The sequence below is a fragment of the Rattus rattus genome, chromosome 1 (assembly GCF_011064425.1).
Source record: "Rattus rattus isolate New Zealand chromosome 1, Rrattus_CSIRO_v1, whole genome shotgun sequence".
NCBI lineage: Eukaryota > Metazoa > Chordata > Mammalia > Rodentia > Muridae > Rattus > Rattus rattus.
Genome location: NC_046154.1, coordinates 209,624,224 through 209,651,228, shown reverse-complemented (window position 1 = coordinate 209,651,228; position 27,005 = coordinate 209,624,224). Strand labels below are relative to the sequence as shown.

Below are 27,005 nucleotides of genomic sequence, written 5' to 3'. Positions count from 1 at the left end.
CCACCATGCATGACTGTGTGTATTCACACCATGGTACAGATGTGGGAATGTTAGAGGACAACACTGTGGAGTTCTCTCTCTCTAGCTTACGTGGAACTCAAGCTGTCAGGTTTGAGCAGCTGATCCCTTTATCCATGGAGCCACCTCACCAGCCCCAAAACAAAATATTTTAACCACTGGACTATTTATCAGACGTATTTATCAAATATAATATTTTCTTAGATCAACTAAAGGCTCGATGAGGTGGCATATGCTTTAATGCCAGCATTCAGGAGGCAGAGGCAGGTGGATCTCTGAGTGCAAAGCCAGCCTGGCCTACACTGAAAGTCCCCGACCAGCCAGAGTTACATAGTGAGACCTGGTCTCAAGGTTAAAATGATAAAAATGAAGGTCAATTAAAGTAAACTGTGGATGTGTGGTTAATCACACCTCTAACAACTCTAATCTCAACACTTTAAAACCTGAGGCAGGAGAATTGACATAATTAAATGCCAGCATGGGCTATAGAATGATTCCCCTCCCCCCCCCAAAAAAAAAGAAAGGAAGGAAGAAGAAAAATAAATAAAAATAAAGATTAAGAAAATTTGCTCAATTTATCTCTCTTTATACTCACATATTTGGATTTGAGTCCTACTTAGAAATATTCTTACTGAAAAAAGCTGGTGTTTCTCTGAGTAGCAAAAGGCACCTGTACGACGTCCTGGCCAGTTGCATTTGGCAGCATATTAGACTTCTTTTTTCTAAACTCTAGGCTATTGTTGTTATCCTCTTGGGAATGTATTAAAGTAGAATTTGTATTTAAGGCAACTAGAGTTTATATTAGTAGAAAATAAGATTCAGGACACATAGCTGGATGCCAGTTAATAGAGTTTGAGTTCAATAGCAATGATTTACAGGGGAGGTATTACGAGATTTGAGAAGCATAAAGCGAGAGTTCCTGAAATGGTTTATGGTGTCCTGTAGAAGTAAGATAGGTGGGGAATGGCTCGGCAAAGGACGTTAGCTAAGAAGCTTTCTCCATAAGGTTCAGAAAAGCATGACATCTTCTTCTATTAACATTTTAACAAGGAAAGGGCTGGATACAGAGCTCAGCTGATAGAGTGCTCACCCCGCCCATGGTGCTGGTGCATGCTGTAATGTGCCAGCATTTGGGTGGTGAGATCAGTAGGATCAGAAGTTCAAAGCCATCCTTAGCTAAATGAGACCTTGTCTCAAAAAGACCAAGCAGGCAGACGAAACTTTTGTTAACTAGAAAGGATTTGGAGTATAGAGAAGAAACAAATAATTGTGAACAGTGGACCTAAACTGTTGCTGCGCTAAAGCCTAGCGGCTCACACTGTCTTTTAAGGAGAAAGCCGAGTATCATGTTCTTTTGCGGTCTGTACCAAGGATCAACCCATGTGGGAGTGCTTGTTTTGTGAATTTCTCTTCTCTCAAAGTAGTTTCGTGCTCTCTTCTTGATTTGACACAACTAGGGACAGTGGAACCAGCAGGAAAGTTAGTCCAAGCTGCCCAGATATCTTTTCCCTTTCCAGAAACAGACGGGGCAGCTCTCAAACATTCCCAGGGGATCCTCAGGCCATTCTCCTTGGCTCTCTTTCCAGAGCTCACCATCTACTCCTGTTATATAACCCACCAGTAGCAACACAAAATTGCCAGAATTCTGCTTTTCCAGATTATATAATCTTTCCATGACCTCAGGCTCTTCAAATCTCTGTTCTTCCCAAAGAAGTGCATTTTGTAAAATTTGGGAAAGTCTGGGGTAGCCTTGTCCAGCATATACAGAAATACATAATAATCTCATGGCTTGCCCGGGACACAGGAGACCACGCCTTAAGAAGAAAGAAGGCATGGCCATGGCAAAGTGTAAGGGTATAGCTCAGTGGTACAGTGCTTGCCTAACATGCTCACAGGTTCAATTCCCAGTCCCAACCAACCAACAACAGTAACAGTAACAACAACAAACTTTAAATCTTAAATTTCATTTTCTTAACATTTATATCTTGGTGCTAACATTTGAGATTGTCTTGGTGCTTCTTTGCTCCAGGAAGAAAAAGAGTCCCCTACTGTATCTAGAAAATCTGTATTGAACTGTAGAAATCAACATAAAAGTAACAGAAAACCAAAGCCAAGCATGACCGCTCATGCCTGTAATCCCAGCTTCTTGGAAGGCTGAGGAAGAAGGATTGCCCTAAATTTGAGGCCATCCTCAACTACATAGTTTGACTGTCTTTTTTTTTAAAAGGAAGAAGAAACTTTATAAAGTTTATGGAAATATTGAGCCACAGTCCTGCCATACAGTCAAAATTGGCATCTGCAGTTTGTGCGTTTTCTTTGAAGCCTTAGGTCAAGTGGTAACAGGGTACCTGTGCTCCATTCCCCCGCACCCCGCCTTCTTTTTTCTTAAGGCGTGTTCTCCTGTGTCCCAGGCTGGCCCGGAACTTACTATGTATCTCTGTGTATGCTGGGCAAGGCTACACCGAACTTCCATTCCCTAGTATGTACCTGTGAGTGCACGCATGCATGCACACACACACACAGGTCGGCCCTTGGTGGATCCAGTGCAGTGACCTGCCTGGGCTCTGCTTCACTTTTTTTTCTAATTCCTTCAGCCTTTCCACCCCCAGATCTTCATTTCTCTAGCTCTGTTTGCATGTTTTGTACCATGCAACCAGCCTGTCAATTGATGGTTCTTCACGCTACAACCGGAAAGACCTGTCACACATTTTCAAAGAGAATTTGAAGACAGGAAGGAGAAGGAATGGTGGATTCCCAAGTCGAGGTCCTGGCGAGTTCTAGACCATTAGTAATGCTTGGGTTCTGAGAATCAGAAGCCAACATGTTACCAAGAGGAAGTGTGCCAAGCCAAGCTCTCTCTCTTTGGATCAGGTACTGGTATTTTAGGCACCTGTAAATATTGTGTATTATGGTTTCAATAAAGTATTACAAAATAACAAATTCAATCATGTTTCTTCCCACTCTGCTTTTAACAGTGCTCATGGTTTCCCATTAACCAGGATTAAAACCCCAATGCCAGTATGATTTGGTCTTTCTACCTCCTGATCTTTGTTTCCTCTCCTTTTTCATCCTATGTCTTTTCCAGCTTAACCAGTCTTCTGTTTTTCTTAAAAATGAATATGCCAAGGGTGCCAGCTGGTTTTATGTCAACTAAATACAAGATAAGGTCATCTGAGAGGAGGAACCTCAATTAAGGAGATGCCTTCATGTGATCAGTCTGTAGGCAAGCTTGTAGGGCAGTTTTAAAAGTAGTGATTGGGTCCGTGCCTGGAGCTGAGCCTGTGCCACAGTCCTCTGTGCCTGGATCCCACTAGGGGAGAGCTGATCTCCCAAGAGTGCTGACACACCTGGGAGCGTGGGTGAGAGCACCACTTCTGCCCCGAGGAACCTGACTGGAGCCCTCTGTATGCAGGAGCCGAGAAGCAGTCTGGGATGTGATCCTTCAGTTTCGGTATATGCCCAGAGCTGACCTTGAGCCTCAGCTCTCTTTACTCAAATCCTTCTGGGAGAGAGCTGATCTCCCAGGAGTGCTGACACACAGACTTACAGGAGGGTCAAGCCACTGTCAGAGACAGTAAGACCGGCTAACACCAGAGATAACCAGATGGCAAGAAGCAGGTATAAGAACCTAAGCAACAGCAACCAAAGCCACTTGGCATCTTCAGAACCCAGTTCTCTCACCACAGCAAGTCCAGGATACCCCAACACACCAGAAAAGCAAGATTCTGAATTAAAATCACATCTCATGATGATGTTAGATGACTTTAAGAAGGACATAAATAACTTCCTTAAAGAAATACAGGAGAACACAGGTAAACAGGTAGAAGCCCTTAAAGAGGAAACACAAAAATCCTTTAAAGAATTACAGGAAAACACAACCAATCAGGTGAAGGAATTGAACAAAACCATCCAGGATCTAAAAATGGAAAATAAAGAAATCACAAAGGGAGACAACACTGGAGATAGAAAACCTAGGAAAGAGATCAGGAGTCATAGACCCAACAGAATACAGGAGATTTAAGAGAGAATCTCAGGGGCAGAAGATACCACAGAAAACATTGACACAATGGTCAAAGAAAATGCAAGAAGTACAAAGCTCCTAACCCAAAACATACAGGAAATCCAGGACACAATGAGAAGATCAAACGTAAGGATAATAGGTATAAAAGAGAGTGAAGACTCCCAACTCAAAGGGCCAGTAAATATCTTCAACAAATTCTAGAAGAAAACTATCCTAACCTGAAGAGATGCCCATAAACATACAAGAAGCACACAGAACTCAACATAGAATGAACCAGAAAAGAAACTCCTCCCATAACGTAATAGTCAAGACACCAAGTGCACAAAACAAAGAAAGAATATTAAAAGCAGTGAGAGAAAAAGGTCAAGTATAAAGGCAGACCTATCAGAATCACACCAGACTTCTCACCAGAGACTATGAAAGATCCTGGGCAGGTGTCATACAGACCCTAAGAGAACACAAATGCCAGCCCAGGTTACTGTATCCAGCAAAACTCTCAATTACCATAGATGGAGAAACCAAGATATTTCATGACAAAACCAAATTTACACAATATTTTTCTACATATCCAGCCCTACAAAGGATAATAGATGGAAAACTCCAACACAAGGAGGGAAACTACACCCTAGAAAAAGCAAGAAAGTAATCTTTCATCTAATCCAAAAGAAGACAGCCACACAAACATAATCCCACTTCTAACAACAAAATTAGTAGGAAACAATAGTCATTGGTCCCTAATATCTCTAAATATCAATGGACTCAATTCCCCATAAAAAGACATAGGCTAACAGACTGGATATGTAAGCAGGACCCAGCATTTTGCTGCATACTGGAAATGCACCTCAGTGACAATGACAGATTCTTCTTTAGAGTAAAAGGCTGGGGAAAAAGTTTCCAAGCAAATGGTCCTAAGAAACAAGCTGGAGTAGCCATTCTAATATCAAATAAAGTTGACTTTCTTTTTTTTTTTTCGGAGCTGGGGACCGAACCCAGGGCCTCGTGCTTCCTAGGCAAGCGCTCTACCACTGAGCTAAATCCCCAACCCCTTAAAGTTGACTTTCAACCAAAAGTTATCAAAAAAGATAAGGCGGACACATTATACTTGTCAAAGGAAAAATCTGCCAAGATGAACTCTCAATTCTGAAATTTGTATGCTCCAAATGTAAGGGTACCCACATCCATAAAAGAAACTTTACTAAAGCTCAAAGCACACACTACACCTCACACAGTAATAGTGAGAGACTTCAACACCCCACTCTCATCAATGGGCAGATCACGGAAACAGAAACTAAGTGGAGACACAGAGAAACTAACAAGTTATGAACCAAATGGATTTAACATATCTATAGAACATTTCATACTAAAACAAAAGAATATAACTTTTCTCAGCACCTCATGGTACTTTCTCCAAAACTGACCATATAGTCACAAAACAGGCCTTCATGGATACAAGAAGATAGAAATAATCCCATGCATCCTATCAGATCACCATGGACTAAGGCTGGTCTTCAATAACAACAAAAATGACAGAAAGCCCACATACACATGGAAGCTGAACAATGCTCTACTCAATGATAACTTGGTCAAGGAAGAAATAAAGAAATTAAAGACTTTTAAGAATTTAATGAAAATGAAGGCACAACATACCCAAACTTATGGGACACAATGAAAACCGTGCTAAGAGGAAAACTCATAGCTCTGAGTAACTCCAAAAAAGAAACAAGAGAGAGCATACACTAGCAGTTTGACAGCACATCTAAAAGCTCTAGAACAAAAAGAAGCAAATACACCCAAGAGATGTAGATGGCAGGAAATAATCAAACTTAGGGCTAAAATCAACCAAGTAGAAGCAAAAAGGACTATACAAAGCATCAACAAAACCAGGAGTTGCTTCTTTGAGAAAGTCAACAAGATAGATAAACCCTTAGCCAGACTAACCAGAGGGCACAGAGACAGTATTCAAATTAACAAAATCAGAAAAGAAAATGGAAACATAACAGAAACTGAGGAAATTAAAAAATCATCAGATCCTACTACAAAAGCCTATACTGACCAAAACTGGAAAATCTGGAGGAAACGGACAGTTTTCTAGACAGACACCAGGACCCAAAGTTAAATCAGGATCAGATAAACCATCTCAACAGTTCTACAACTCTTAAAGAAAATAGAAGCAGTCATTAAAAGTCTCCAAACCAAAAAAAGCCCAGGACCAGATGGGCTTAGTGCAAAGTTCTATCAGACATGCATAGAAGACCTTATACCAATACTGTCCAAACTATTCCACAAAATTGAAACAGAAGGAACACTACCCAATTCCTTCTATGAAGCCACAATTATGCTTCTACCTAAACCACACAAAGACCCAACAAAGAGAACTTCAGAGCAATTTCCCTTATGAATATTGATGCAAAAATACTCAATAAAATTCTCACAAACCGAATCCAAGAACACATCAAAACCATTATCCATCATGATCAAGTAGGCTTCATCCCATGGAAACAGGGATGCTTCAATACACCCAAATTCATCAATGTAATCCACTATGTAAACAAACTCAAAGGGGGGAAAACCACATGATCATCTCATTAGATGCTGAGAAACCATTTGACAAAATTCAACACTCCTTCATGTTAAAAGTCTTAGAAAGATCAGGAATTCAAGGCCCATACCTAAACATAGTAAAAGCAATTACAGCAAACCAGTAGCCAACATCAAACTATGGAGAGAAACTTGCAGCAATCCCACTAAAATCAGGGACTAGACAAGGCTGCCCTCTCTCTCCCTACTTATTCAATATAGTACTCGAAGTCCTAGCCAGAGCAATTAAACAACAAAAAGAGGTCAAAGGGATACAAATTGGAAAGGAAGAAGTCAAAATATCACTATTTGCAGATGACATGATAGTATACTTAAGTGACCCTAAAAATTCCACCGGAGAACTCCTATAGCTGATAAACAACTTTCAAAGTGGCTGGGTATAAAGTTAACTCAAACAAATCAATAGCCTTCTTCTAGTCAAATGATAAATAGGCTGATATTAGGGAAATAACACCCTTCATAATAGTCACAAACAGTATAAAATACCTCAGTTTGACTCTAACCAAGCAAGTGAAAGATCTGTATGACAAGAGCTTCAAGTGTCTGAAGAAAGACATTGAAGAAAACCTCAGAAGATGGAAAGGTCTCCAATGCTCATGGATTGGCAGGATTAATATAGTAAAAATGGCCATGTTGCCAAAAGCAATCTACAGATTCAATGCAATCCCCATCAAAATCCCAAGTCAATTCTTCACAGATGGATAGAGCAATTTGTAAATTCATTTGGCATAACAAAAAACCCAGGATAGCCAAAACTATTCTCAACAATAAAAGAATTTCTGGGGGAATCACCATCCATAATCTTCAGCTGTATTACAGAGCAATAGTGATAAAAACTGTATGGTATTGGTACAGAGACAGGCAGGTAGATCAATGAAATAGAATTGAAGACCCAGAAATGAACCCACACACCTATGGTCACTTGATTTTTGACAAAGGAGCCAAAACCATCCAATGGAAAAAAGATAGCATTTTCAGCAAATGGTGCTGGTTCAACTGGAGGTCAGAATGTAGAAGAATGCAAATAGATCCATTCTTATCACTGTATACAAAGATCAATTCCAAGTAGATCTTGAACCTCCATATAAAACCAGATACACTGAAACTAATAGAAGAGAAAGTGGGCAAGAACCTCAAACACAGGGCACTGGGGAAATTTTCCTCAACAGAACACCAATGGCTTATGCTCTAAGATCAAGAATCAACAAATGGGACTTCATAAAATTACAAAGCTTCTGTAAGGCAAAGGACACTGCCAATAGGACAAAATGGCAACCAAGAGACTGGGAAAAGATCTTTACCAATCCTACATCTGATAGAGGGCTAATATTTAATATATACAAAGAACTCAAGAAGTTAGGCTCAGGAGAATCAAATAAACCTTCTTTTAAAAGGGCTATAGAGCTAAACAAAGAATTCTCAATATCGAGGAATATCGAATAGCTGAGAAGTACCTAAAGAAATGTTCAACATCCTTAGTCATTAGGGAAATGCAAATCAAAACAACCCTGAGATTCCACCTCACACTGGTCAGAATGGCTAGGATCAAAAACTCAGGTGACAGCAGATGCTGGCGAGGATGTGGAGAAAGAGGAACACTCCTCCATTGTTGGTGGGATTGTAGACTGGTACAACCACTCTGGAAATCAGTCTGGAGGTTCCTCAGAAAATTGGACATTGAACTACCTGAGGACCCAGCTATACCAGTCCTGGGAATATACCCAAATGATGCTCCAGCATATAACAAGGACAAATGCTCCACTATGTTCAAAGCAGCCTTAATTATAATAGCCAGAAGCCAGAATGAACCCAGTTATCCTTCAACAGAGGAATGGATACAGAAAATGTATATTTATACAATGGAGTACTACTCAGCTGTTAAAAACAATGACTTCATGAAATTCTTAAGCAAATGGATGGTGCTAGAAAGTATCATTCTGAGGGAGGTAACCCAATCACAAAAGAACACACATGGTATGTGCTCACTGACAAGCAGATATTATCCCCAACATGTGGAATACCAAAGATATAATTCACAAACCACATGAAGCTCAACAAGAAGGAAGCCCAAAGTGTGGATGCTTCAGACCTTCTTAGAAGGTGGAACAAAAACACAGTTTGGGTGGGGGAAAGGGGAAAACATTTGAAATGTAAATAAAAAATATCCAATTAAAAAAGTACTCACAGGAAGAAATACAGAGACAAAGTGTGGAGCAGAGACTGAAGGAAAGGCCATCCAGAAACTGCCCCACATGGGGATGCATCCCATATACAGACACCAAACCCAGAAAATACTGCAGATGCCAAGAAGTGCATGCTGACAGGAGCCTGACAGAGCTGTCTCCTGAGAGGCCCTGCCAGAGCCTGACAGATACAGAGGTGGATGCTGGAAGCCAACCATTGAGCTGAGCACAGGGTCCCCAGTAGAGGAGTTAGAGAAAGGACTGAAGGAGCTGAAGGGGTTTGCATCCCCATAAGAACAACAATACCAACCAACCAGAGCTCCAGGGTCTAAACCACCACCCAAAGAAACCGCAGGGATGGACCTATGGCCTCATCCGGATATGTAGCAGAGGATGGCCTTGTTGGGAGGGCATCAACGGGAGGAGAGGCCTTGGATAGATGCCCCAGTGTAGGGAATGTCAGGGTGGGGAGGACAGAGGAAGTGGGTGGGTGGGTGGGTGAGGGAGCCACCCACATAGAGGCAGGGGTATGTGCGGGAGAGTGGGTTCCTTGAGGGGAAACCAGGAAATGGGATAATATTTAAAATGTAAATTTAAAAAAGCAATTTAAAAAAAAGGAAAAAGTAGTGACTGGTGCCATCCCTGGGCTGGCGGCCTGGATTCTATATGAAAGTACGCTAAGCAGGCCATGGGGCGCAAGGAGTGAGCAGCATGCCTCCATGGGCTCTGCGGCAGCTCCTCCTCCAGGCGCCTGCCCAGTCTGAGTCCCTGCCTGGGCTTTTCTCATTGAACTGTGATTCAGGATATGTAATGCCAGTGTGTCCTTCTTCCCCAAATGGCTTTTGGTCATGGTGTTTCATAGCCGCAGTGACCTTGACTTAAGACAGCAAGTAGATCTGGCCTGGAGAACTCTTCTCTGCGTCATTTGTGTCACGTTCTTGCCTGTGTCACTGGTGTTTAACAGGCCTTTCCGACTCCCTCTGAAACAATGCCTGCTGATATGCTTTATTTGTGGCATCCAAAGCCCTCATCATTATATGTGAAAATAATTTTCAAATCTTTCAACTGGTTTGCTAATTGTAACCAGTAGGGTCAATTCGTCATAGCCCACCGGCTGAACGGCACATCCCTTTAGTGTGGAATTCACGACCTTTGCAGTGTGGCCTCAACTTAATCTTTCTGCCCACACTACCTTCGCAGCACTTGTATGACATTGTCTTCCTGCCTTCTGTGTCCTTTAACCCACCAAGTCACATGAGCTGCACATCCTGTGCTGGGGTCTCACTGCAGTGATGAGGAAGGAGTGTCATGGAGCTGCTGTTGACCTGTTCCCTCCCCTCGTTACCCCTGTGGTTTTAGAAATGCTGTAACCTTTTATTTATGCTTAACCTTTGTTTTGTGTTTCTCTGAGAAACAAAACTAGTGCCTCTTTTAAGATTGCGGCAGAGCGAGGTAATGTGTGTGATGTATTGAGAGTTTATTTTTCCTTTAACCTTACCGCTCATCTTCCATCCCTGAAGTACAGGCGGCAATGGATCCGTGTCAGCATGGAGGGTGCTCTCCCACGGCACACCCAAGGCCACATGGCCAGAACGCTGTGAGTGTCCTGGAGAACTAGCAACAGAACACAAACAGATCGTTTGGAGAGCAGGCGGAGGCCTCGTGCTTATCCTGATACATTAAATGAAGTAAAACAAACGAAGCTAATGTGTTTTTAGGGTGTGTGAACCGAAGTATAGTTCAGATCAAGAAAAAATAATAATCTGGAGCATAGAAGGCCCTTGGCGTTTTTTCAGAAAAGACCGAACTGTTCTACATTTAGAATATTGTGATATTGCTCTGTGTCCCATGTGTTGAGAATCACTCTGCCAAGCCGGTCTCTGGGGGACTCGGCCTGTGAGCATTCAGGAAACCTTGTCAGACGTAGAAGGGTTGAAAGACATTCAGTGTTTAGCATGGCTTGAGGCTTGGTGGCAGGGGCTAGGTTGAAGGGGCTTGGTGGCAAGGGTAGAATGGGGTAAGCTCTTTTTAATTTTAATTTGTTAATACCCTGTGAATCCAGAGGCAGGCAGAACCCCATTTATAAGAATCTAGTTTTCAAATAATAAGATTGTTTGTTTAGTTGGGAAGTAGTAAACTTTCCTGCACCAGGAGGTTTTCAGGTAGAGGCTGGGAAATGAGTATTGTATTAGAAGAGAGGGAGGGAAAAAGGAAGAAAATTTTTCTCTAACATTTTCCCTTAAGATGATTTCCTATGACAAATAATTAGAAAATCATAATATTGATGAATGTGGGATGAATCTTATCCCACACTCTTATTGTATAAAACAGAGAATTTAGCCAGGTGCTGGTGGCACACACCTTTCAGCTCAGCACTTGAGAGGCAGAGGCAGAGGCAGGTGGATCTCTGTGAGTTTGACGCTAGCCTGGTCTATATTTTGAGTTCCAGGGCAGCTACATAGAGAAGCACTCTCTTGAAAAAACAAAACAAAACAAAAACAAACAACAAACCAAGAGAGAGAAAGAGAGAATTTGTCATCCATCCATCCATCCATCTATCTCCATCCATATCTATCTATCTATCTATCTATCTATCTATCTATCTATCTATCTATCTATCATTTGTCTGTCTGTCTATCTAATCTATCATCTGACTGTATACTATGGTGGAAGGCCGGAGTTACCCAAACAAAACAAAACAAAAAAATGTCAATTCCTTCTTTGCTGTTTATTTCAGCTTAGTGTCCGAACTGTACATTGACATGCCAGGTCTCTTCTGCATTTTCCCAACATCTTAAAGATCATTTATCTCTCATTTCTACATCTTCCGTGGAAAATCTTTAAACTAGAGAACGCTTCTTTAGTCTCTCCCTTCCCTCCTCTCCTACCTCCTCATCACGTTGTACACAACCAATGTTTGAGCCTGAAGAGGTAGCTAAAGTCACAGGGCCTTAGGTCAATCTAGGCTTTCGAGCGCTCTGAGACCCCAGCCCACCTTTGCAGGGCCATGGCCATGGCAAAAAATGGGCCATGAATCAGCCGCTGGCTCCCCTCACACTTCCTTCCATTACACCATTGCCCTCTTGGGACGCGCAAGATCCAGAGCCTGATGGCTGGTAGCCTGCCTGCCCATGTTGTCTCTGATGGGGGAAATCCAGGACAGTCGCCTCTGTTATAAACGATCATGGCACTTTCCAAATCTTAGCTTTCATAACTCGGTTGTGTTTGTTCTCAAGCCAAGTTCACATTCAGATATTGTTTTCATTTGGTGTCTGGTTTTTTTTTTTTCTTTTTGTCAACTCTTTATGGACAAGTGTTTGCTCGTTAGGTTTTCTTCTGTGCTATAGTGCAAAAACATTTTTCCCTTTGGTTTTGTTTTGTGTGTTTTATGCTCAGTGACTGTTGTGGGATTGAGTAGATGAGCCCACATAGATTTAGGTTGGTTCTCTGTGGGTGGTTTCAAATATTTGTGACATTTATGGTTTGCAGAAGCTGAAGGGGTGGCCTGCTCTATACCCTGCTTGCAAGGGTAGGTGTGCATGTGTTCGCCAGACTATGCTTAGCTATGCACTTTTGGAATTTTACCGTAACTCCTTCTTGGCCTGATTCTCCACACTTTTTTTAGTCTGTAAACTATTATAATTTCTTGCAGCTTTATGAAAGAGTTATATGCTAGAAGGAAGCGTTGGGTGATGGGGATGGAGAAAGGTGGGCTGAGGGGAGATGGAGGGCTTGGGTCTTCCACTGCCAAAAGCTAAATACTGGAGAGACTGATCTTCAAAGGCACGCTGACAGAACACCAGGTAACGGTTCAGTTCAGTGCTCACACCTACGGGTGTTTTCATAACCCCCAAACCCAAGGCCCTCACGTAAAACACTCAGACCGCCACTGTAACTCATTTGCTTAGCTAAGGATGTCCTCTGTACACTTCTTGTGGCATATTACTCCTTCCGTCTCATTGTTGGATGTCTGGTAAACAATTTATAGTTCAACATCTAAAACGCCAATAAAAGTTAGATTAAAAGAAGTTGTTATTGGTAACCAACTTGTTATATTCAAGTTAGATAGCTTTTATTCGCTGATGTGGATTCATGTTTGAAATACAGCTTTGGAGCCCAATTAGCAGAGACAGAATTGGAGCAGAGATGGACATGTGTTAAATTAACCTAGTCATTAGTTTTTAATTTAAATACTGTTCAGCTAAATAATTTGGCACCAGTAAGTTTCAGTGGTGCTGGGCTGGCAGTTTAAGCACAACACTAATTATTCACAGGTTTTTTCCCTCCCCCTCTTTCTTTTCAGAGAAATGTGGAACCAACGATTTATTGTGGTAAAAATATTTTCAAGCACTTGCTTTTTCTGTGACAATATTTTCCGCACATGGATGACTAGTACCACAAAGCTAGCTCTCACCACCTTCAGGACAATCTGTTTTAGAACATTTAGAGAATGACACCCTCGGAATGAGAAAATTAAGTCAGGAAAGGGGCAGTCCGGAGGAGCTTGTCTGGCTCCGAGGCACAAGCTGGAGACTTTTCTGCTGTACAATTAAATCCATGTTGTGAAAATCCATCCACCCAGCTTTCCAGTGTCCGTCCTTCCTGTGTCCCTCTCGTGTCTTTTACTGTTATTTCTGAATTCACTTTAGTGGTTTTGTAGGTAGGTTTAGAAAGGACAAGAGAAAAGTAAGGACTTGTTGAACGTGAGTTGCACTGAAGGCCTCGCGCTCTCTCGTTCATGTACATAGACTGCAACACTCCATGCGTGACTGCACAGGCCTCAGCATAAGGGAGAGCGCAGAACGTGGCCTTTCGAGTTTATCATAACCCAGACTCTGCTCCCTCTGGCTAAAACTTCTTCAATCGCACCCTATCCATCTACACGAAGGTTCTTAGACTGGAGCGGGCATTGGAACTACCAAAGGGCTTCCAAGAGTTGAGAGGTCTGGGCTCCATCCTGTTTCTGGCTCTAAGGAGGGGCCTGAGAACTGGCATTTCTCAAAGGTTGCTGCAGCTGGTCAGGGAGCTGTGTAGTGTGGGGACCACTGTGAACGACGGACCACTTCCGCTGGGAAGCAGCAGGTCCTCCGTGAGCCAGTCCTCCGCCTTCTCTCCAGGCCTTTGGCCTGTGCCCTGCACCTGTTGAGTTTCAGCAATGCCCTGCTGCTTGCAGTTTGCCCAGGGCGCCCTGTTCTTCTGAGCTCCTGTATCTTGGTGCACTGGCTCTTTCTTTGATGAAATCTTCATCTTTTTTAATCTATCTGATGACTGCCAGTTCCTTCTTTAAGCCCCAACTTGAGTGTTCTGCTTTCTATGCCTGGCTGTCCTGAGTTAAATGAGTCCCCATGTGCATCCCGGTGTAGTGAGTCCCTGTGTGCATCTCACTGTTGCTCTTGTGCCTTTTAGGTGACACTGGAACGTGCACACGGTTATAAATTGAGATGAGCACGCTTGCACACAGAACAAGGGGACAGAAGGGGATTTTGTGCGTTGTATCACTCCATGAACATGTCTCCTCCAGGGCTGCGAGATGTAGTGTGGAAGTCTGCCATACCCTGATGGGTCTCATCTTCTTGCCTCTCTTTTGAGAATTAGTTTTAATCTTTATTTTTATTTCATGTGCATTAGTGTTTGGCCAGCGTGTATGTCTGTGTGAGAGTGTTGGGTCCTCTGGAACTGGAGTTACAGACAGCTGTGAGCTGCCATGTGGGTGCTGGGAATTGAACCCTGGTCCTCTGGAAGGGCACCAGTGCTCTTAATCACTGACTCATCTAACTAGCCTCCTTGCTTGTCTCTTAATAATGTAATAATCTCGTTATGTGAGGGCAGTTCCATCACTAAATATGAATATTGTGTGCAGCATAAGCATGAGACATAGGCCTACAGCACCACTTGGTCAGTAACTGTAGAGTCAGCGACTCATTTCCATGCTGACAGAAGACTGGCTGTGCTAACTTGAATGGCGCTGGAGATGACGTTGCCCTTTACAGTGCTTTCAAGGACTCTATAGGGTTAATTTTAATTAAGTATGATTGACTTAGTTCTAGCTTTGGAGCTGATGCCTCTGGCAGACAGTCTTTCTTTCGTGTCTCTGTGTGTTTATGAATATTTTCTATTGGATTGCGGATGCTCTGTGCTGCGCTCACTCCAGGCTGGGTAGTCCATGCTCCCTCAGTATCACAATACATCATCTATCCTACTCGGCCACTGAACACAGATTCAGTACTGTAGGAATGAATGACCTAGTAGAAGAACATTAAAAAAAAAATCGTTATTGATGAGGGAGGGCCCAGCCCATTTGCCACCCTGGGCTGGTAATCCTGGGTTCTATAAGAAAGCAGGTTGAGCAAGCCAGGATGAGCAAGCCAGTAAGCAGCACCCTTCCATGGCCTCTGGGTCAGCTCCTGCCTCCAGGTTCCTGCCCTGTTTGAATTCCTGCTCTGACTTCCTTCGATGATGAGCGGTGATATGGAAGTGTAAGGCAAATAAACCCTTTTCTCTCCAAGTTGCTTTGGTCATGGTGTTTCATCACAGTGATGATACCCTGCCTGAGACAGCTGCAGACTTGTCCTGCAGAGAGAGTCATGAGCAAACGGGGTATTGAGCATAGGCGGCACCTCTAGGTTTTCGAGTTAAAACCCACGAAGGTGAAGTAGTTCCCCCAGCGTTTTTCCACAGAAGCGCTCTGCCTGTTCTTTCCTGCGTAGTTTCTAGCTTAGCCAAATCTGTTTTCAAGCCTGCTAACCAGACTGGACATCATGTCCTAGCATTGCTCCTGTCTTAGTGGACCTTGGCATTCGCATTTACATGGATCTTAATGTAAGTTAATGTCTTGTTGACTTTATCATAGGAAAATAGTGGGTGTTTGTTTACATGTTCCTTCAAAAGAGGAAGTCGTGCTTTATCCATCTTTGCATCTCTACGTTTAGGATCATAATTGACACCTAAACATTTACAATTTTTGATATTATGGAAATAAAGTATTGGGAGAAATATTTGAATTTGTTATTTGACATTTTGTAATTTTGGAATCATAGTGCTATTAAGGGCTTTCTGAGATATAATCTAACACATAGCTTTTAAAGCAGAAAAACATTACTCCTGGCAAAGATTCTTAAACCTTAAATAATCTTGTTTTGTTTATTGTTTTTTTTTTTTTTAGACTGAATCTTGTTGTATCCCAGGGTGGACTTGAACTCAGTGTGTAGCCAAAGATGACCTTGGACTCCTGCTTAGATTCCCACGAGCTAGGACTAAAGGCATGCACTACCATACTTGGCTTTAAATATTCTTAAACACTTTTCTAAAACAAACAAACAAACAAACAAACAAAAAAAAAACCTATGCCGTCCAGGCTGGCTTGGCATGGCTGACACGGGTCTCCAGACTACCCCGGCTGGGGTGGCTTCCTATTGAACAAACACTTCTCCTGCCTTAGTCCTGAGCAGCCAAAGCTGCATGCACTCGTCATTGTGCCCAGTATGATGGTTTAACAAACCGTATTCAAGAATCTGTTAGTTTGAAATGGGGTCTCACTTTCCAGCCCTAGCTAACCTGCTTCCCATTACCTAGGCCAGGCTGGCCTTGAACTCTGGACCCTCTTGCCTCATCTTCCTTATTCTGATTTTACTAACGTGCATTGCTTCTCCCTGCCCTAGATGACTTTGGACCAGCAACTCTCCTCATTTTAAAGTGCATTCTCGGCATTTCCTCCTACATGGCGATACCTGTTTTACCTCCTCACATTGTTCGGAGTCCACGTTAGTGCATATACACAGCATGACCTAGGCCATACTTCAAACTGTGAAACTGGGAGTCTGAAAAAAAATTGTTAGTTTTCTAGGTTGTACACTCCAGGAGGTTGGGATGGCTTCTGAGTGAGTTGGTATACAGCACCCACCACGAGCCCTGACTAAACGTCCCTGGGTTTAAAGGGTTTTAACCACCACTCCAGAGTTGTGAGGCAAGCACACTGGGGCACTTGCTGTTCTATCACAAAGAGGTCAGTAACTCTTCTTCGACTCAGGTTTGTTTCACACAGAGCCAATAACCACCACGGCGAACTGGCTTAGATGGCGGTTTCTATGCAGTAACACCTAATCCCCGAGTATGGCAATGGCTCTCTTCACTTATGGGGTCAGTCAAACTCCCCAGCTCTCAAGTTCCTGACAGGGGAACTGCAGTGATCTATACTGCTCCCTACTTTACGGCACTGCCATGCCCCCTGTTGTCCAGAACACCAACCCAAATCCTTTGTTCTGACATGCAAAGCCCTCTCTTATCCGATCTTCCTACCCATTCCCTCAAGCCTTTCTTTCTCTTGTCCCCTGTGCTATTCTAGTCACCTACAGTCACTACAGGACAATTTTAACTCTGCAGTGTTCCTTCATAAATCTGAGCCTTTATTAGTAAGAGAGAGAAAACAAGAGGCTAGACATTAAGATCAAAATGGTGACCTTGAAGCTCCCTAACCTCACTAGGTCAGTACTCAGCACATCACCTGCAGAGAAAAAATGGCCGCACACACTAGCTTCCTCCTGTGAAAGGCAGTGTAGTGAAGAAGGAAATTGTGCTATCGGGCCAGTCAGGCTTGTTTCTGTGACTCAGTCTATCACTTCATAGCTCTGAATCCATGGAGTGACTGTCCCTTAAACACCCTCTGCATTAGTGCTCTGTAAACAACTGCCTCAGGAATTAGGCGTCTTGGTGACAGCAGTGAGGTATCCATCACAGACAAACAGCAGTTCCTCTGTCTGTTATTTCCGCCAATTAGAGCATCTCCATTGTTTGAACATTTTGATTAGTAGGAAAATCATCTTTGTCTGTAGAGCTAACTCATTGGCATGGTTTACTTGGGATTATCATATCTTTCTGTTCATCTGGCTACTATGTCCTAAGACATAAGACAGAAAAAAGAACGGAAAACAACACATAAAGACAGCCTGGCTCCACTCAGGTGTGCAGATGCTCAGGCCTGGGCGGATCCGTTCCCAGATGGCCCTTGTTACGTTTCCTTTTCCCTCCCTGTAAACGTGATGTCCGTCTCTGACACGTTTAGTTCATTTCCCTCCCTTACCCAAACAAGTCTTGTTATTACAGGATTGCTTAATCTCTTTAGTCAGTATCGAAGATTGTATTTTTGACATTTAGGCACAAATTGTCTGTTTGACTCCTACATTCAGAAGACAGATATAGCAGGTCACTAATAAAATGTGGTTATTAAAGAAACCTCACAGGCAATATCCAGATTGTGCTTACTGAGTTAGACCTGTCATGTTGGAGTCAAGTTCTAAGGTGCTTTATGCTGTAGACTGACACTTATCTTAAGGCTGTTGTCTATGTATTAAATACCCTAGAATGGGCAACGTTCTGGACTCTTGAGATGTGACACCATAGGACATGTCAAGAGTCGTGTGTGTGTGTGTGTGTGTGTGTGTGTGTGTGTTGGCTTAAATTTTAAAAGGATGCTTGCAGTTTATTGCATCATAACTATAGCATATACAGCAACACACTGCCTGGGGAACCTCAGGGCAGCAGGGAAGAGTTTAATCTCATCACCGCTTAGCTAAGCACCTGCACATTCTGAGTCGTCAGTTCACTGACGCTGCCCTGAGTAGTCTGAAAAGGGGATCTGATCCTAGGCTTAAAGGACAAAACTAGAGCACAGAAGTCAACACACAATTAACTCTTATGAAAATAGGAGGTCTAAAAATCTTTAATGTGCTTTGCCCAAAGTCAGAGAGCTAGCATTCAAATGAGGCTTCTGATAGCTGTGTATTGACTGGCTGTCTTTAAATAAAACTAGGAAACCTTCAGTGCTTACTGAGAGAACCTCAGAGTATTGGTGTCCTTCACTTCTTTGTCACTGTGTAAAGAATGGTGCTGACATAATCTTAAATGAAGAACATATTGTGGCTAATTGTCCCCTTTTGGGAAAGAGAAATTGTTAGCTTTTGTGACTCCTGGGGCTAAACGTCAATAGGATTATTATTTCTTTTTCCTTTCTTCATTCTTGCCCAGGAGCCCATCTCCTTCTGGGAGGGCACTACTGCTTCATAGAAGCCAGCCGAATCTTTTTTCTAGTTTCAAAGAATCATGGGAGTAAGATCATACAAGTACACTTTTCTGCTACATCTCACCTTGGCATAATTCCCCATGGCATAACGTCTTTGGTAAGGAAGACTTCAGTGGATCCCCTATCCTCTAGCCAAGGGACTTCCGAGATTCTAAAAGCAAAGAGAAACAACGGTTGAGAAGAAGAATGTGTGACATCAGGTCCTCCTAGAGCCAATGAGTTTACATTTTATTAAAGTTTATTAAAATCTATTTTAAATTTTAAAAATGCTTATACTTTATATCACAGACCTTTTCAGAGGCAATTAGATTTAATGTGGACTACGGAGTTTTTGAAGTAATTAATGATGCACCACAACTTCTGGAAAAGCAACTGAAAAAAATTCTGCAAAACCAGCAACCACGGAATCCCATCTATGATGTTGTAAGAAAAGGGAAGAGTGACAGCAAAGCTAAGCAAAAGAGTGTCCCCTGTGAAGACGAGGCCATCAATGTCAACTACACCATCATGGTAAGCCAGTGGGTTAGGTTAGTGTGTGTCCTGTAAGGGCAAGAAAGCATTTGCTGAGCCCGAGCTCCGGAGTGGGAGTTCGGCAGTTAGAAGCTGCTGGACCTGACCTCAATCCCCACACCCACACCATGGCTCTATCTACAGCTCCAGTTCCAGGGAGTCTGAGGCCCTCTTCTGGCCTCCATGGCACCAGGCATGCACTGGGGCACATATGGACAGTCAGGCAAAACACGTATACACCAAGAATAAAAATAAATGATTTTTTAAAAAGAAAGCATTGGGTGAGATTGACACGAAGTCTGTTGAACTGCAGTTTTTGAGGTACAGGGACATTTATTAGTGTGTCGTACTTACACAGAGTGTCTCTCAGGCACTGTGTCACCTGTTTTGATGTAATGGCCAGTTTAGTCATGTAGTTTTGTCGATATTCATCAACCAATATAAGAAGCAAGCAATTTGCCTTGCATATATAAAATGTCAAGTGTATTTAGGACAGTATAAATATGTCTATTCTTTATAGTTTAGTTTCCTTCTAGGGAATGTGTGCACAAAGGAAGTTAATTTCTTTTAGGTCTTTTTTTTTTTAAACCAATCCTGTTATCCTGTTTACTGCGGGGAACTGAGATGACTTTGAACCCCCAGCTATACCCTGCCCCTGAGTTCCTGGCTTTATAGTCTGTTACCAGCTGCTAGGTTTTGTCTCTTTTGCTTCAGGTCAGCAAATGTATATTGAAACCTGGCTAACCCACCAGCTGTGTGTCCCTGAAGCAGGCCTTGAATCGAGCTGCTAGCTACCCCTGGGCTTTATTACATGGATCACTGACAGTGGATGAATATTTTATTTATTTTATTTTTTTCATTAACTTGAGTATTTCTTATTTACATTTCGAATGTTGGATGAATATTTTAAATGCTATTGGAGCTAGGTAGAACTAGGCTAAAATACATATGCTCATAGCTCCAGACATCTCTACTCAAATTCTCCTCTTTCCAAATTCAGATATACTTCTCTTAACTTCTATCACAGTAAGTAAATGCTAATATTAATTACATTAAAGAATTGTTTTGCAGGTGGATCAGGGAAATTAAATTATAAAAATTATTAACTAAGACTTTTCTAAGTAGGTATGCAAATATTTAGTAGCAACAATAATTAGTCACAGCAATAATTTAAGTAGTCTAATCATCCTAATTAAAAATTAGAGTCAGATGGGATTAAAAAAGAAGTCTTAATTATTTGTGGTCTACAAGAAACCAATCTTAAGTATCGAATAAATATATTAGAAGTAAGAAAGCATATTCCATAAAATTATTAATTAAGGAAAGTGAGGCTGATTAGTATCAATGTAGACTTCAGAGCAAGGACTCCTGCTGTGGACTAAGAGGGAGATTGGACAGTAATAAAATATCAATTTATAGACATCACAACCAGCACTAACCGTGCATTCTGAACCCCTGCGGTTAGATGGACTTCACCTAACGACAGAGGTCCAGAATGCATGGTGAGTGCTAATCAAACATTAGCAAGGAAATAGCCACAACCAGTGTGAAGGTTTGAGATGAAAACATTGCTCTCATTGATCAGTAGTAATGGTGGCCCACAAGGACAAAGCAAGTCTGTGGTTTACTAGCAAGGAGACCAGGCTGTTGATGCCTAGAGACCCTTTACCCATAGAGCCAAAGCACATGTTCTTTTCAAAGTACACTTGGAATAATTAGCAAAAAAGATGCTATGCTGGCATTAAAACAAATTATAACTAAAAGATATGAAATAATCAAGATATATTATTGATCACCCCAGAATTAAACCATCAATCAGTAACAAAAATTGTGGGAAAGATATCCAAATATTTGAACTAATTTAGCACCATACTTCAAATAACCCATAGTTTCAAAGAAAACAAGAAACTAACATAAGCTGTCACAATTTGGGAATGTATCTAAATTAGCCATTAGAGGGAAATTTATAGATTTAAGTAATAGGAAATAAAAACGCTAAGCCTTGCTATCAGTGATCTATCATCTACCATGAGAAACAAGAAAGATAGAAGTTAATTGAGACCCACAGCAGGGCACCACCATGCTCACACTCCTGTGACCACAGCAGGGCACCACCATGCTCACACCTGTGACCACAGCAGGGCACCACCATGCTCACACTCCTGTGACCACAGCAGGGCACCACCATGCTCACACCTGTGACCACAGCAGGGCACCACCATGCTCACATTCCTGTGTGACCACAGCAGGGCACCACCATGCTCACAGCAGGCACCACCTGTGACCCCAGACCACAGCAGGGCACCACCATGCTCACACTCCCTGTGACCACAGCAGGGCACCACCACGCTCACCCTCCTGTGACCACAGCAGGGCACCACCATGCTCACACTCACTCCTGTGACCACAGCAGCGCACCACCATGCTCACACCTGTGACCACAGCAGGGCACCACCATGCTCACACTCCTGTGACCACAGCAGGGCACCACCATGCTCACACCTGTGACCACAGCAGGGCACCACCATGCTCACATTCCTGTGACCACAGCAGGGCACCACCATGCTCACACTCCTGTGACCACAGCAGGGCACCACCATGCTCACACTCCTGTGACCACAGCAGGGCACCACCATGCTCACTCCTGTGACCACAGCAGGGCACCACCATGCTCACACCTGTGACCACAGCAGGGCACGACCATGCTCACTCCTGTGACCACAGCTGCGCACCACCATGCTTTATGTCTGTGCTGGGATTGAACCCAGGCCTCCATGCATTCTAGCCAAGCAATCTTCACACTGTTATAGCGACAACCAGAAGATTACCTTCTCTTTCCATGTTCTCTTAACAGTGTCTCAAGCGCGAACAAGGTATTAATTGGATCAAAAGGAAAAGACTTCCGGCATTTCTGGAAAGTGATTGCTACTTTGAATACAGGTGCTTGCAATTTTTAAACTTCTGTTTTCTGCATATAAAGAGGTGATATTGGTATTTTTTTGGTGGCATTGATTGGAGTTTGGATCCTATCTGTAGAATAGGAGTGATAAAAAAATTGACTAAAATCACTCAACTTTTAAAAAGAGATTTTACGGTCGCATCTCTTTGATCATCTTATTTTAAAATTTACCTGCTCCTCGTATGTGCTCGTCATGTAAGGATCACGGACAGGATACTAGTTAGTGTGACAGTAAAAACAATCTGGGGAGCTAGAGAGCTGTCTCAGCAGCAAGTTTCTGCAGCACCCACGTGACACCCACGCGACACCCACGCGACACCCACGTGACACCCACGTGACACCCACGTGACAGCTCAAAACCACCCCTGCCTCCAGTTTCAGGGCTTCGAGTGCCCACTCATGAATTCCGTGGGCACCAGGCATACACACGAGACATTCACACATACAGGCAAAGCATGAAAAAAAAGTTAAAGTTTTTTTTTTTTTTTTTTTAAAAACCAGAATGTTAGTATAAGGCTGAGATTTCCCTATTCAAGTGTGAACATGGAAAATCCCAAAGTTACTAAAATTTGAACTTGACTTAGAATAATAATTTTAAATAAAATGCAGAGAAAACTGCAGACCTCTCTGAGTAAGCCCTTGCGATCCTGATCTCTATAATACAGGCTAGCCAAGTTGATCTCGCAAGCAACATGGAGCAGCTCAGGCATGAATTTCACAGTAGGTACAAATTTTTCTCCGTGGATCCTGAGAAAACCGCCCACTCCACCTCATGCCAGCACTGAAGAGGACAATTCCGGGATTATGAAGACGTTCTACGTTTCCCTGGGCCAGGTAAAGTGAGGGTTTGAACAGAATCCTTTTGTTCAATGAAAAGGAATATCGATTTAAAGCGCTACCCCGCTCCCACTCCCACCTTCCTCCCAACCAGTAAGGTCTCTTATGGGTGTGTGCTGACTGGTTTCATATGTTCCATCAGAAAGGCAAATAGAAGTGCTTATCTTGTGTGTGTGACACAGTGCTTGTGTGTGTGTGTGTGAAACAGTGCTCTCCTTGTGACTGTTACACAGTGATTTCCTTCTGTGTGTGAACAGTGCTTTTGTGTGTGTGTGACATAGTGCTTTCCTTGTGTGTGTGACATAGTGCTTTCCTTGAGTGTGTGACACTGCTTTGTTTGTGTGTGTGACACTGTGCTTTCCTTGTGTGTGAGTGTGTGACACTGTGCTTTCCTTGTGTGTGTGACAGAGAGATTACCTTGAGTGTGTGTGTGTTACACAGGGCTTTCCTTGTGTGCCTATCTGACCTAATGCTTTACGTGGTGTGTGTGTGTGTGTGTGTGTGTGTGTGTCACAGTGCTTTCGTTTTCTGTGTTATACAATGCTTTCCTTGTGTGCGTGGGACACAGTACTTTCCTTGTGTGTGTGTGACAGGATTTTTTTTGTGTGACACAGTGCTTCTCTCTTGTGTGCGTGTGTGTGTGTGTGTGTGTGTATCACTGCTTTCCTTGTGTGTGTGACATAGTTTTTTCCTTATGTGTGTGACATAGTGCTTTCCTTGTGTTTGTGACACAGTGCTTTCCCTGTTTGTTACAATGATTTCCTGGTGTGTATGTGACATAGTGCTTTCCTTGTGTGTGTGTGTGTGTAACACAGTGCTTTCCTTGTGTGCATGTGTGTAACACAGTGCTTTCCTTGTGTGTGTGTGTGTGTAACACAGTGCTTTCCTTGTGTGTGCATGTGTGTAACACAGTGCTTTCTTGTGTGCGTGTGTGTGTAACACAGTGCTTTCCTTGTGTGCGTGTGTGTGTAACACAGTGCTTTCCTTGTGTGCGTGTGTGTGTAACACAGTGCTTTCCTTGTGTGTGTGTGTGTGTGTGTGTGTGTAACACAGTGCTTTCCTTGTGTGTGTGTGTGTGTGTCACACAGTGCTTTCCTTGTGTGTGTGTGTGTGTGTGTGTAACACAGTGCTTTCCTTGTGTGCATGTGTGTAACACAGTGCTTTCCTTGTGTGTGCATGTGTGTAACACAGTGCTTTCCTTGTGTGTGTGTGTGTAACACAGTGCTTTCCTTGTGTGCATGTGTGTAACACAGTGCTTTCCTTTGTGTGTGTGTGTAACACAGTGCTTTCCTTGTGTGTGTGTGTGTAACACAGTGCTTTCCTTGTGTGTGTGTGTGTAACACAGTGCTTTCCTTGTGTGTGTGTGTGTGTAACACAGTGCTTTCCTTGTGTGTGTGTGTAACACAGTGCTTTCCTGATGTGTGTAACACAGTGCTTTCCTTGTGTGTGTGTGTGTGTAACACAGTGCTTTCCTTGTGTGTGTATGTGTAACACAGTGCTTTCCTGATGTGTGTAACACAGTGCTTTCCTTGTGTGTGTGTGTATGTGTGTAACACAGTGCTTTCCTGATGTGTGTGACACAGTTCTTTCTTTGTGTGTTTGAGAGAGCGCCTTCCTTGTGTGACACAGTGCTCTCCTTGTGTGTGTGACACAGTGCCTTTCTTGTTTGTGTTGCACAGTGCAAAATTCTTTCAACAGAGTGTTCTAGACCCACAGCTGAAGGGATCAGATGGGAAGAAGCCACCTCCTTTTCTACCAATGGCCATGGGTCACTTCCTTTTGTACTAACATAGCGAGGTCTGTGCTATTTGAATATTAATTTTCCATTTCTTCATATTGCACCTAGCTGCCTTTGTAGTCTGGGCATTTCTGTCCACAGTATTTATAGCTCCCTTTTCTCTGCTGAATAATGCTTGAGGAGGTGTTAAAGACTCACTTTCTTTTCTGTTATACTTATTTTCACCATCTTTTCACTTATGTATTATAGAAATGTCGGGGTACCATGAAATGTTTATTGGTAGGGAAATCACTTGTGACAAGAGAGAGCAGACATTGTCACCACTGAAGATGCAGCTGATTTACCCCACCATCCCCATTCTCTGGGATGGTGTTCTCTGACTTATGACTTCTCCTGCCATGTATTTGTCAAAGCTTTTGAATTTTGAGAATTTAAATATCTCTGTAACCTCAGATTACTTAAACCAGACTAGATAGCATTTATTTTTAATGAACAGATAAACTTTCAGTGATCACTGTGATGTTTATTTGAGTCTTCACTGTGTCATATAAACACAAACTGGCCCATTTCTTTAAAGCAATGAGTGGAAAATTAGACTGACTACCAACTTCTTCCCTTTTAATAAATTGACAAATTCATCTTACTCTGTTTCTTAAAATTCTTTAATTACCTTATTTTTCTCCAAGGGCTTAGGGTAATTCTTGGACTAGAGAGGTGGCTCAAGTTAATGTTGAATGAATTTACAATTATTAATAATAAGTGACTTGGATGTAAGCTAGGTACACCTGTGTCCTAGTACTTGGCATACTGAGACAGGTGGGTCTCGAGTTACAGGAAGGCCAGCCTGGGCTACCTGGTAAGTTTGAGGCTATCCAGAGCAATATATAGAGATATACTGTCATACAAAGGCTAAGAAAATAAATAAGCGAGTGAGAGAGGCAACGGATCTGCACTAGAGCCTCGCATCAAGGACTCAGTGGCCTCAGGGACGTTTCCCTTCATTTCCTGCTCAGGCATTGTCTTGTTGTGTGGTCTGGTTTGCCCATGGAATGTGTATAACAGACAAAGGGATCCCAGCTCGTCCATATGAGCCCTGTCTCTCTGACAAGTCCCAGACTTGAGTAGCAAGCTGACAACTAGAGAAAGGAGAAATGAGAGGGACACTGGACACTCTTCCCCTAGACTTTCCATTTTGCTATGTGCCCATGGAGGTCAGAAGAGTAGTAATTACAGACGGCTGTGAACCAAGCTGTGCTAGGAACTGGATTCGGGTCGTCTGGAAGAACGCCAAGTGCTCCTCACGGTTGAGCCATCTCTCTCACATCTGTGTTCACATCTACTGAAGTTTTAGTAAAATTTTCTTAGTAAAATAATTATCTAGATCATTATGTTCTATAAATTGATTTATAACAATTTTTTGGAGTCTCAATTGGCAAAGTCCCATTAACGTTATGTTAAACAGATGTCTCTTCTTCCTAGGCCTCCTATACTCAAACAAAAGACTGGTTTACACTCGCCAAGGAGAGTGAGAAGACAGTGACGACATTTTCATTACCCTGCTGTTTGCCCCATCACGAAAGTGCATCGTCAGCTGTTGCCACGGTTTCTGGTAAGCCAAGAACGGGCTGCCTTTACTCCTCCACACGGCTTCTCCCGCCCAGCACACGTTAGTGTTTTCTCACTGCTGTTTGCTTTTGTTGTCATTGGTTTTGAAAACAGAGTCTCTTTATATAGCCCAGGCTAGTCTCAAACTCACAATCCTACTACTTCAGCTGCCTGTATGCTGGGATCACAGACATAGACAATGGCTCCTGGTTCATTTCTACTATTTCAAGAAGTCATTATGATAAAAGTGGAGGTGGATTCTGACATTTATTAGCTGTGTGATTTTGTTTTCTGAGACAAGGTTACTGTATATAGACCAGACTAGTCAACTCTGAAGGCTCGCTCTGTAGCTCTGGCTGCCTTTGAAATCACAGTGCTCCTTCTCCCAGCTTCTGTGTGTTGGCATGGCAGGCTTTCATGAGCATGCCTAGCATTTAGCTGCATGAATTCGTTATATATTA

At 42.7% G+C, this 27,005-nt stretch overlaps 1 protein-coding gene across 1 annotated transcript in view; it reads left to right on the top strand.

The window, feature by feature from the left end:
- Positions 1 to 27,005, top strand: part of Rgs22 (regulator of G protein signaling 22) — a 104,585-nt gene that overhangs the window by 10,683 nt on the left and 66,897 nt on the right. Inside the window, exons 3-6 of the mRNA XM_032885513.1 lie at positions 19,184 to 19,405; positions 22,260 to 22,345; positions 23,030 to 23,198; positions 26,419 to 26,548. Coding sequence (XP_032741404.1) covers positions 19,184 to 19,405; positions 22,260 to 22,345; positions 23,030 to 23,198; positions 26,419 to 26,548 — 607 coding nt within the window. The remainder of the gene's footprint in view (positions 1 to 19,183; positions 19,406 to 22,259; positions 22,346 to 23,029; positions 23,199 to 26,418; positions 26,549 to 27,005) is intronic.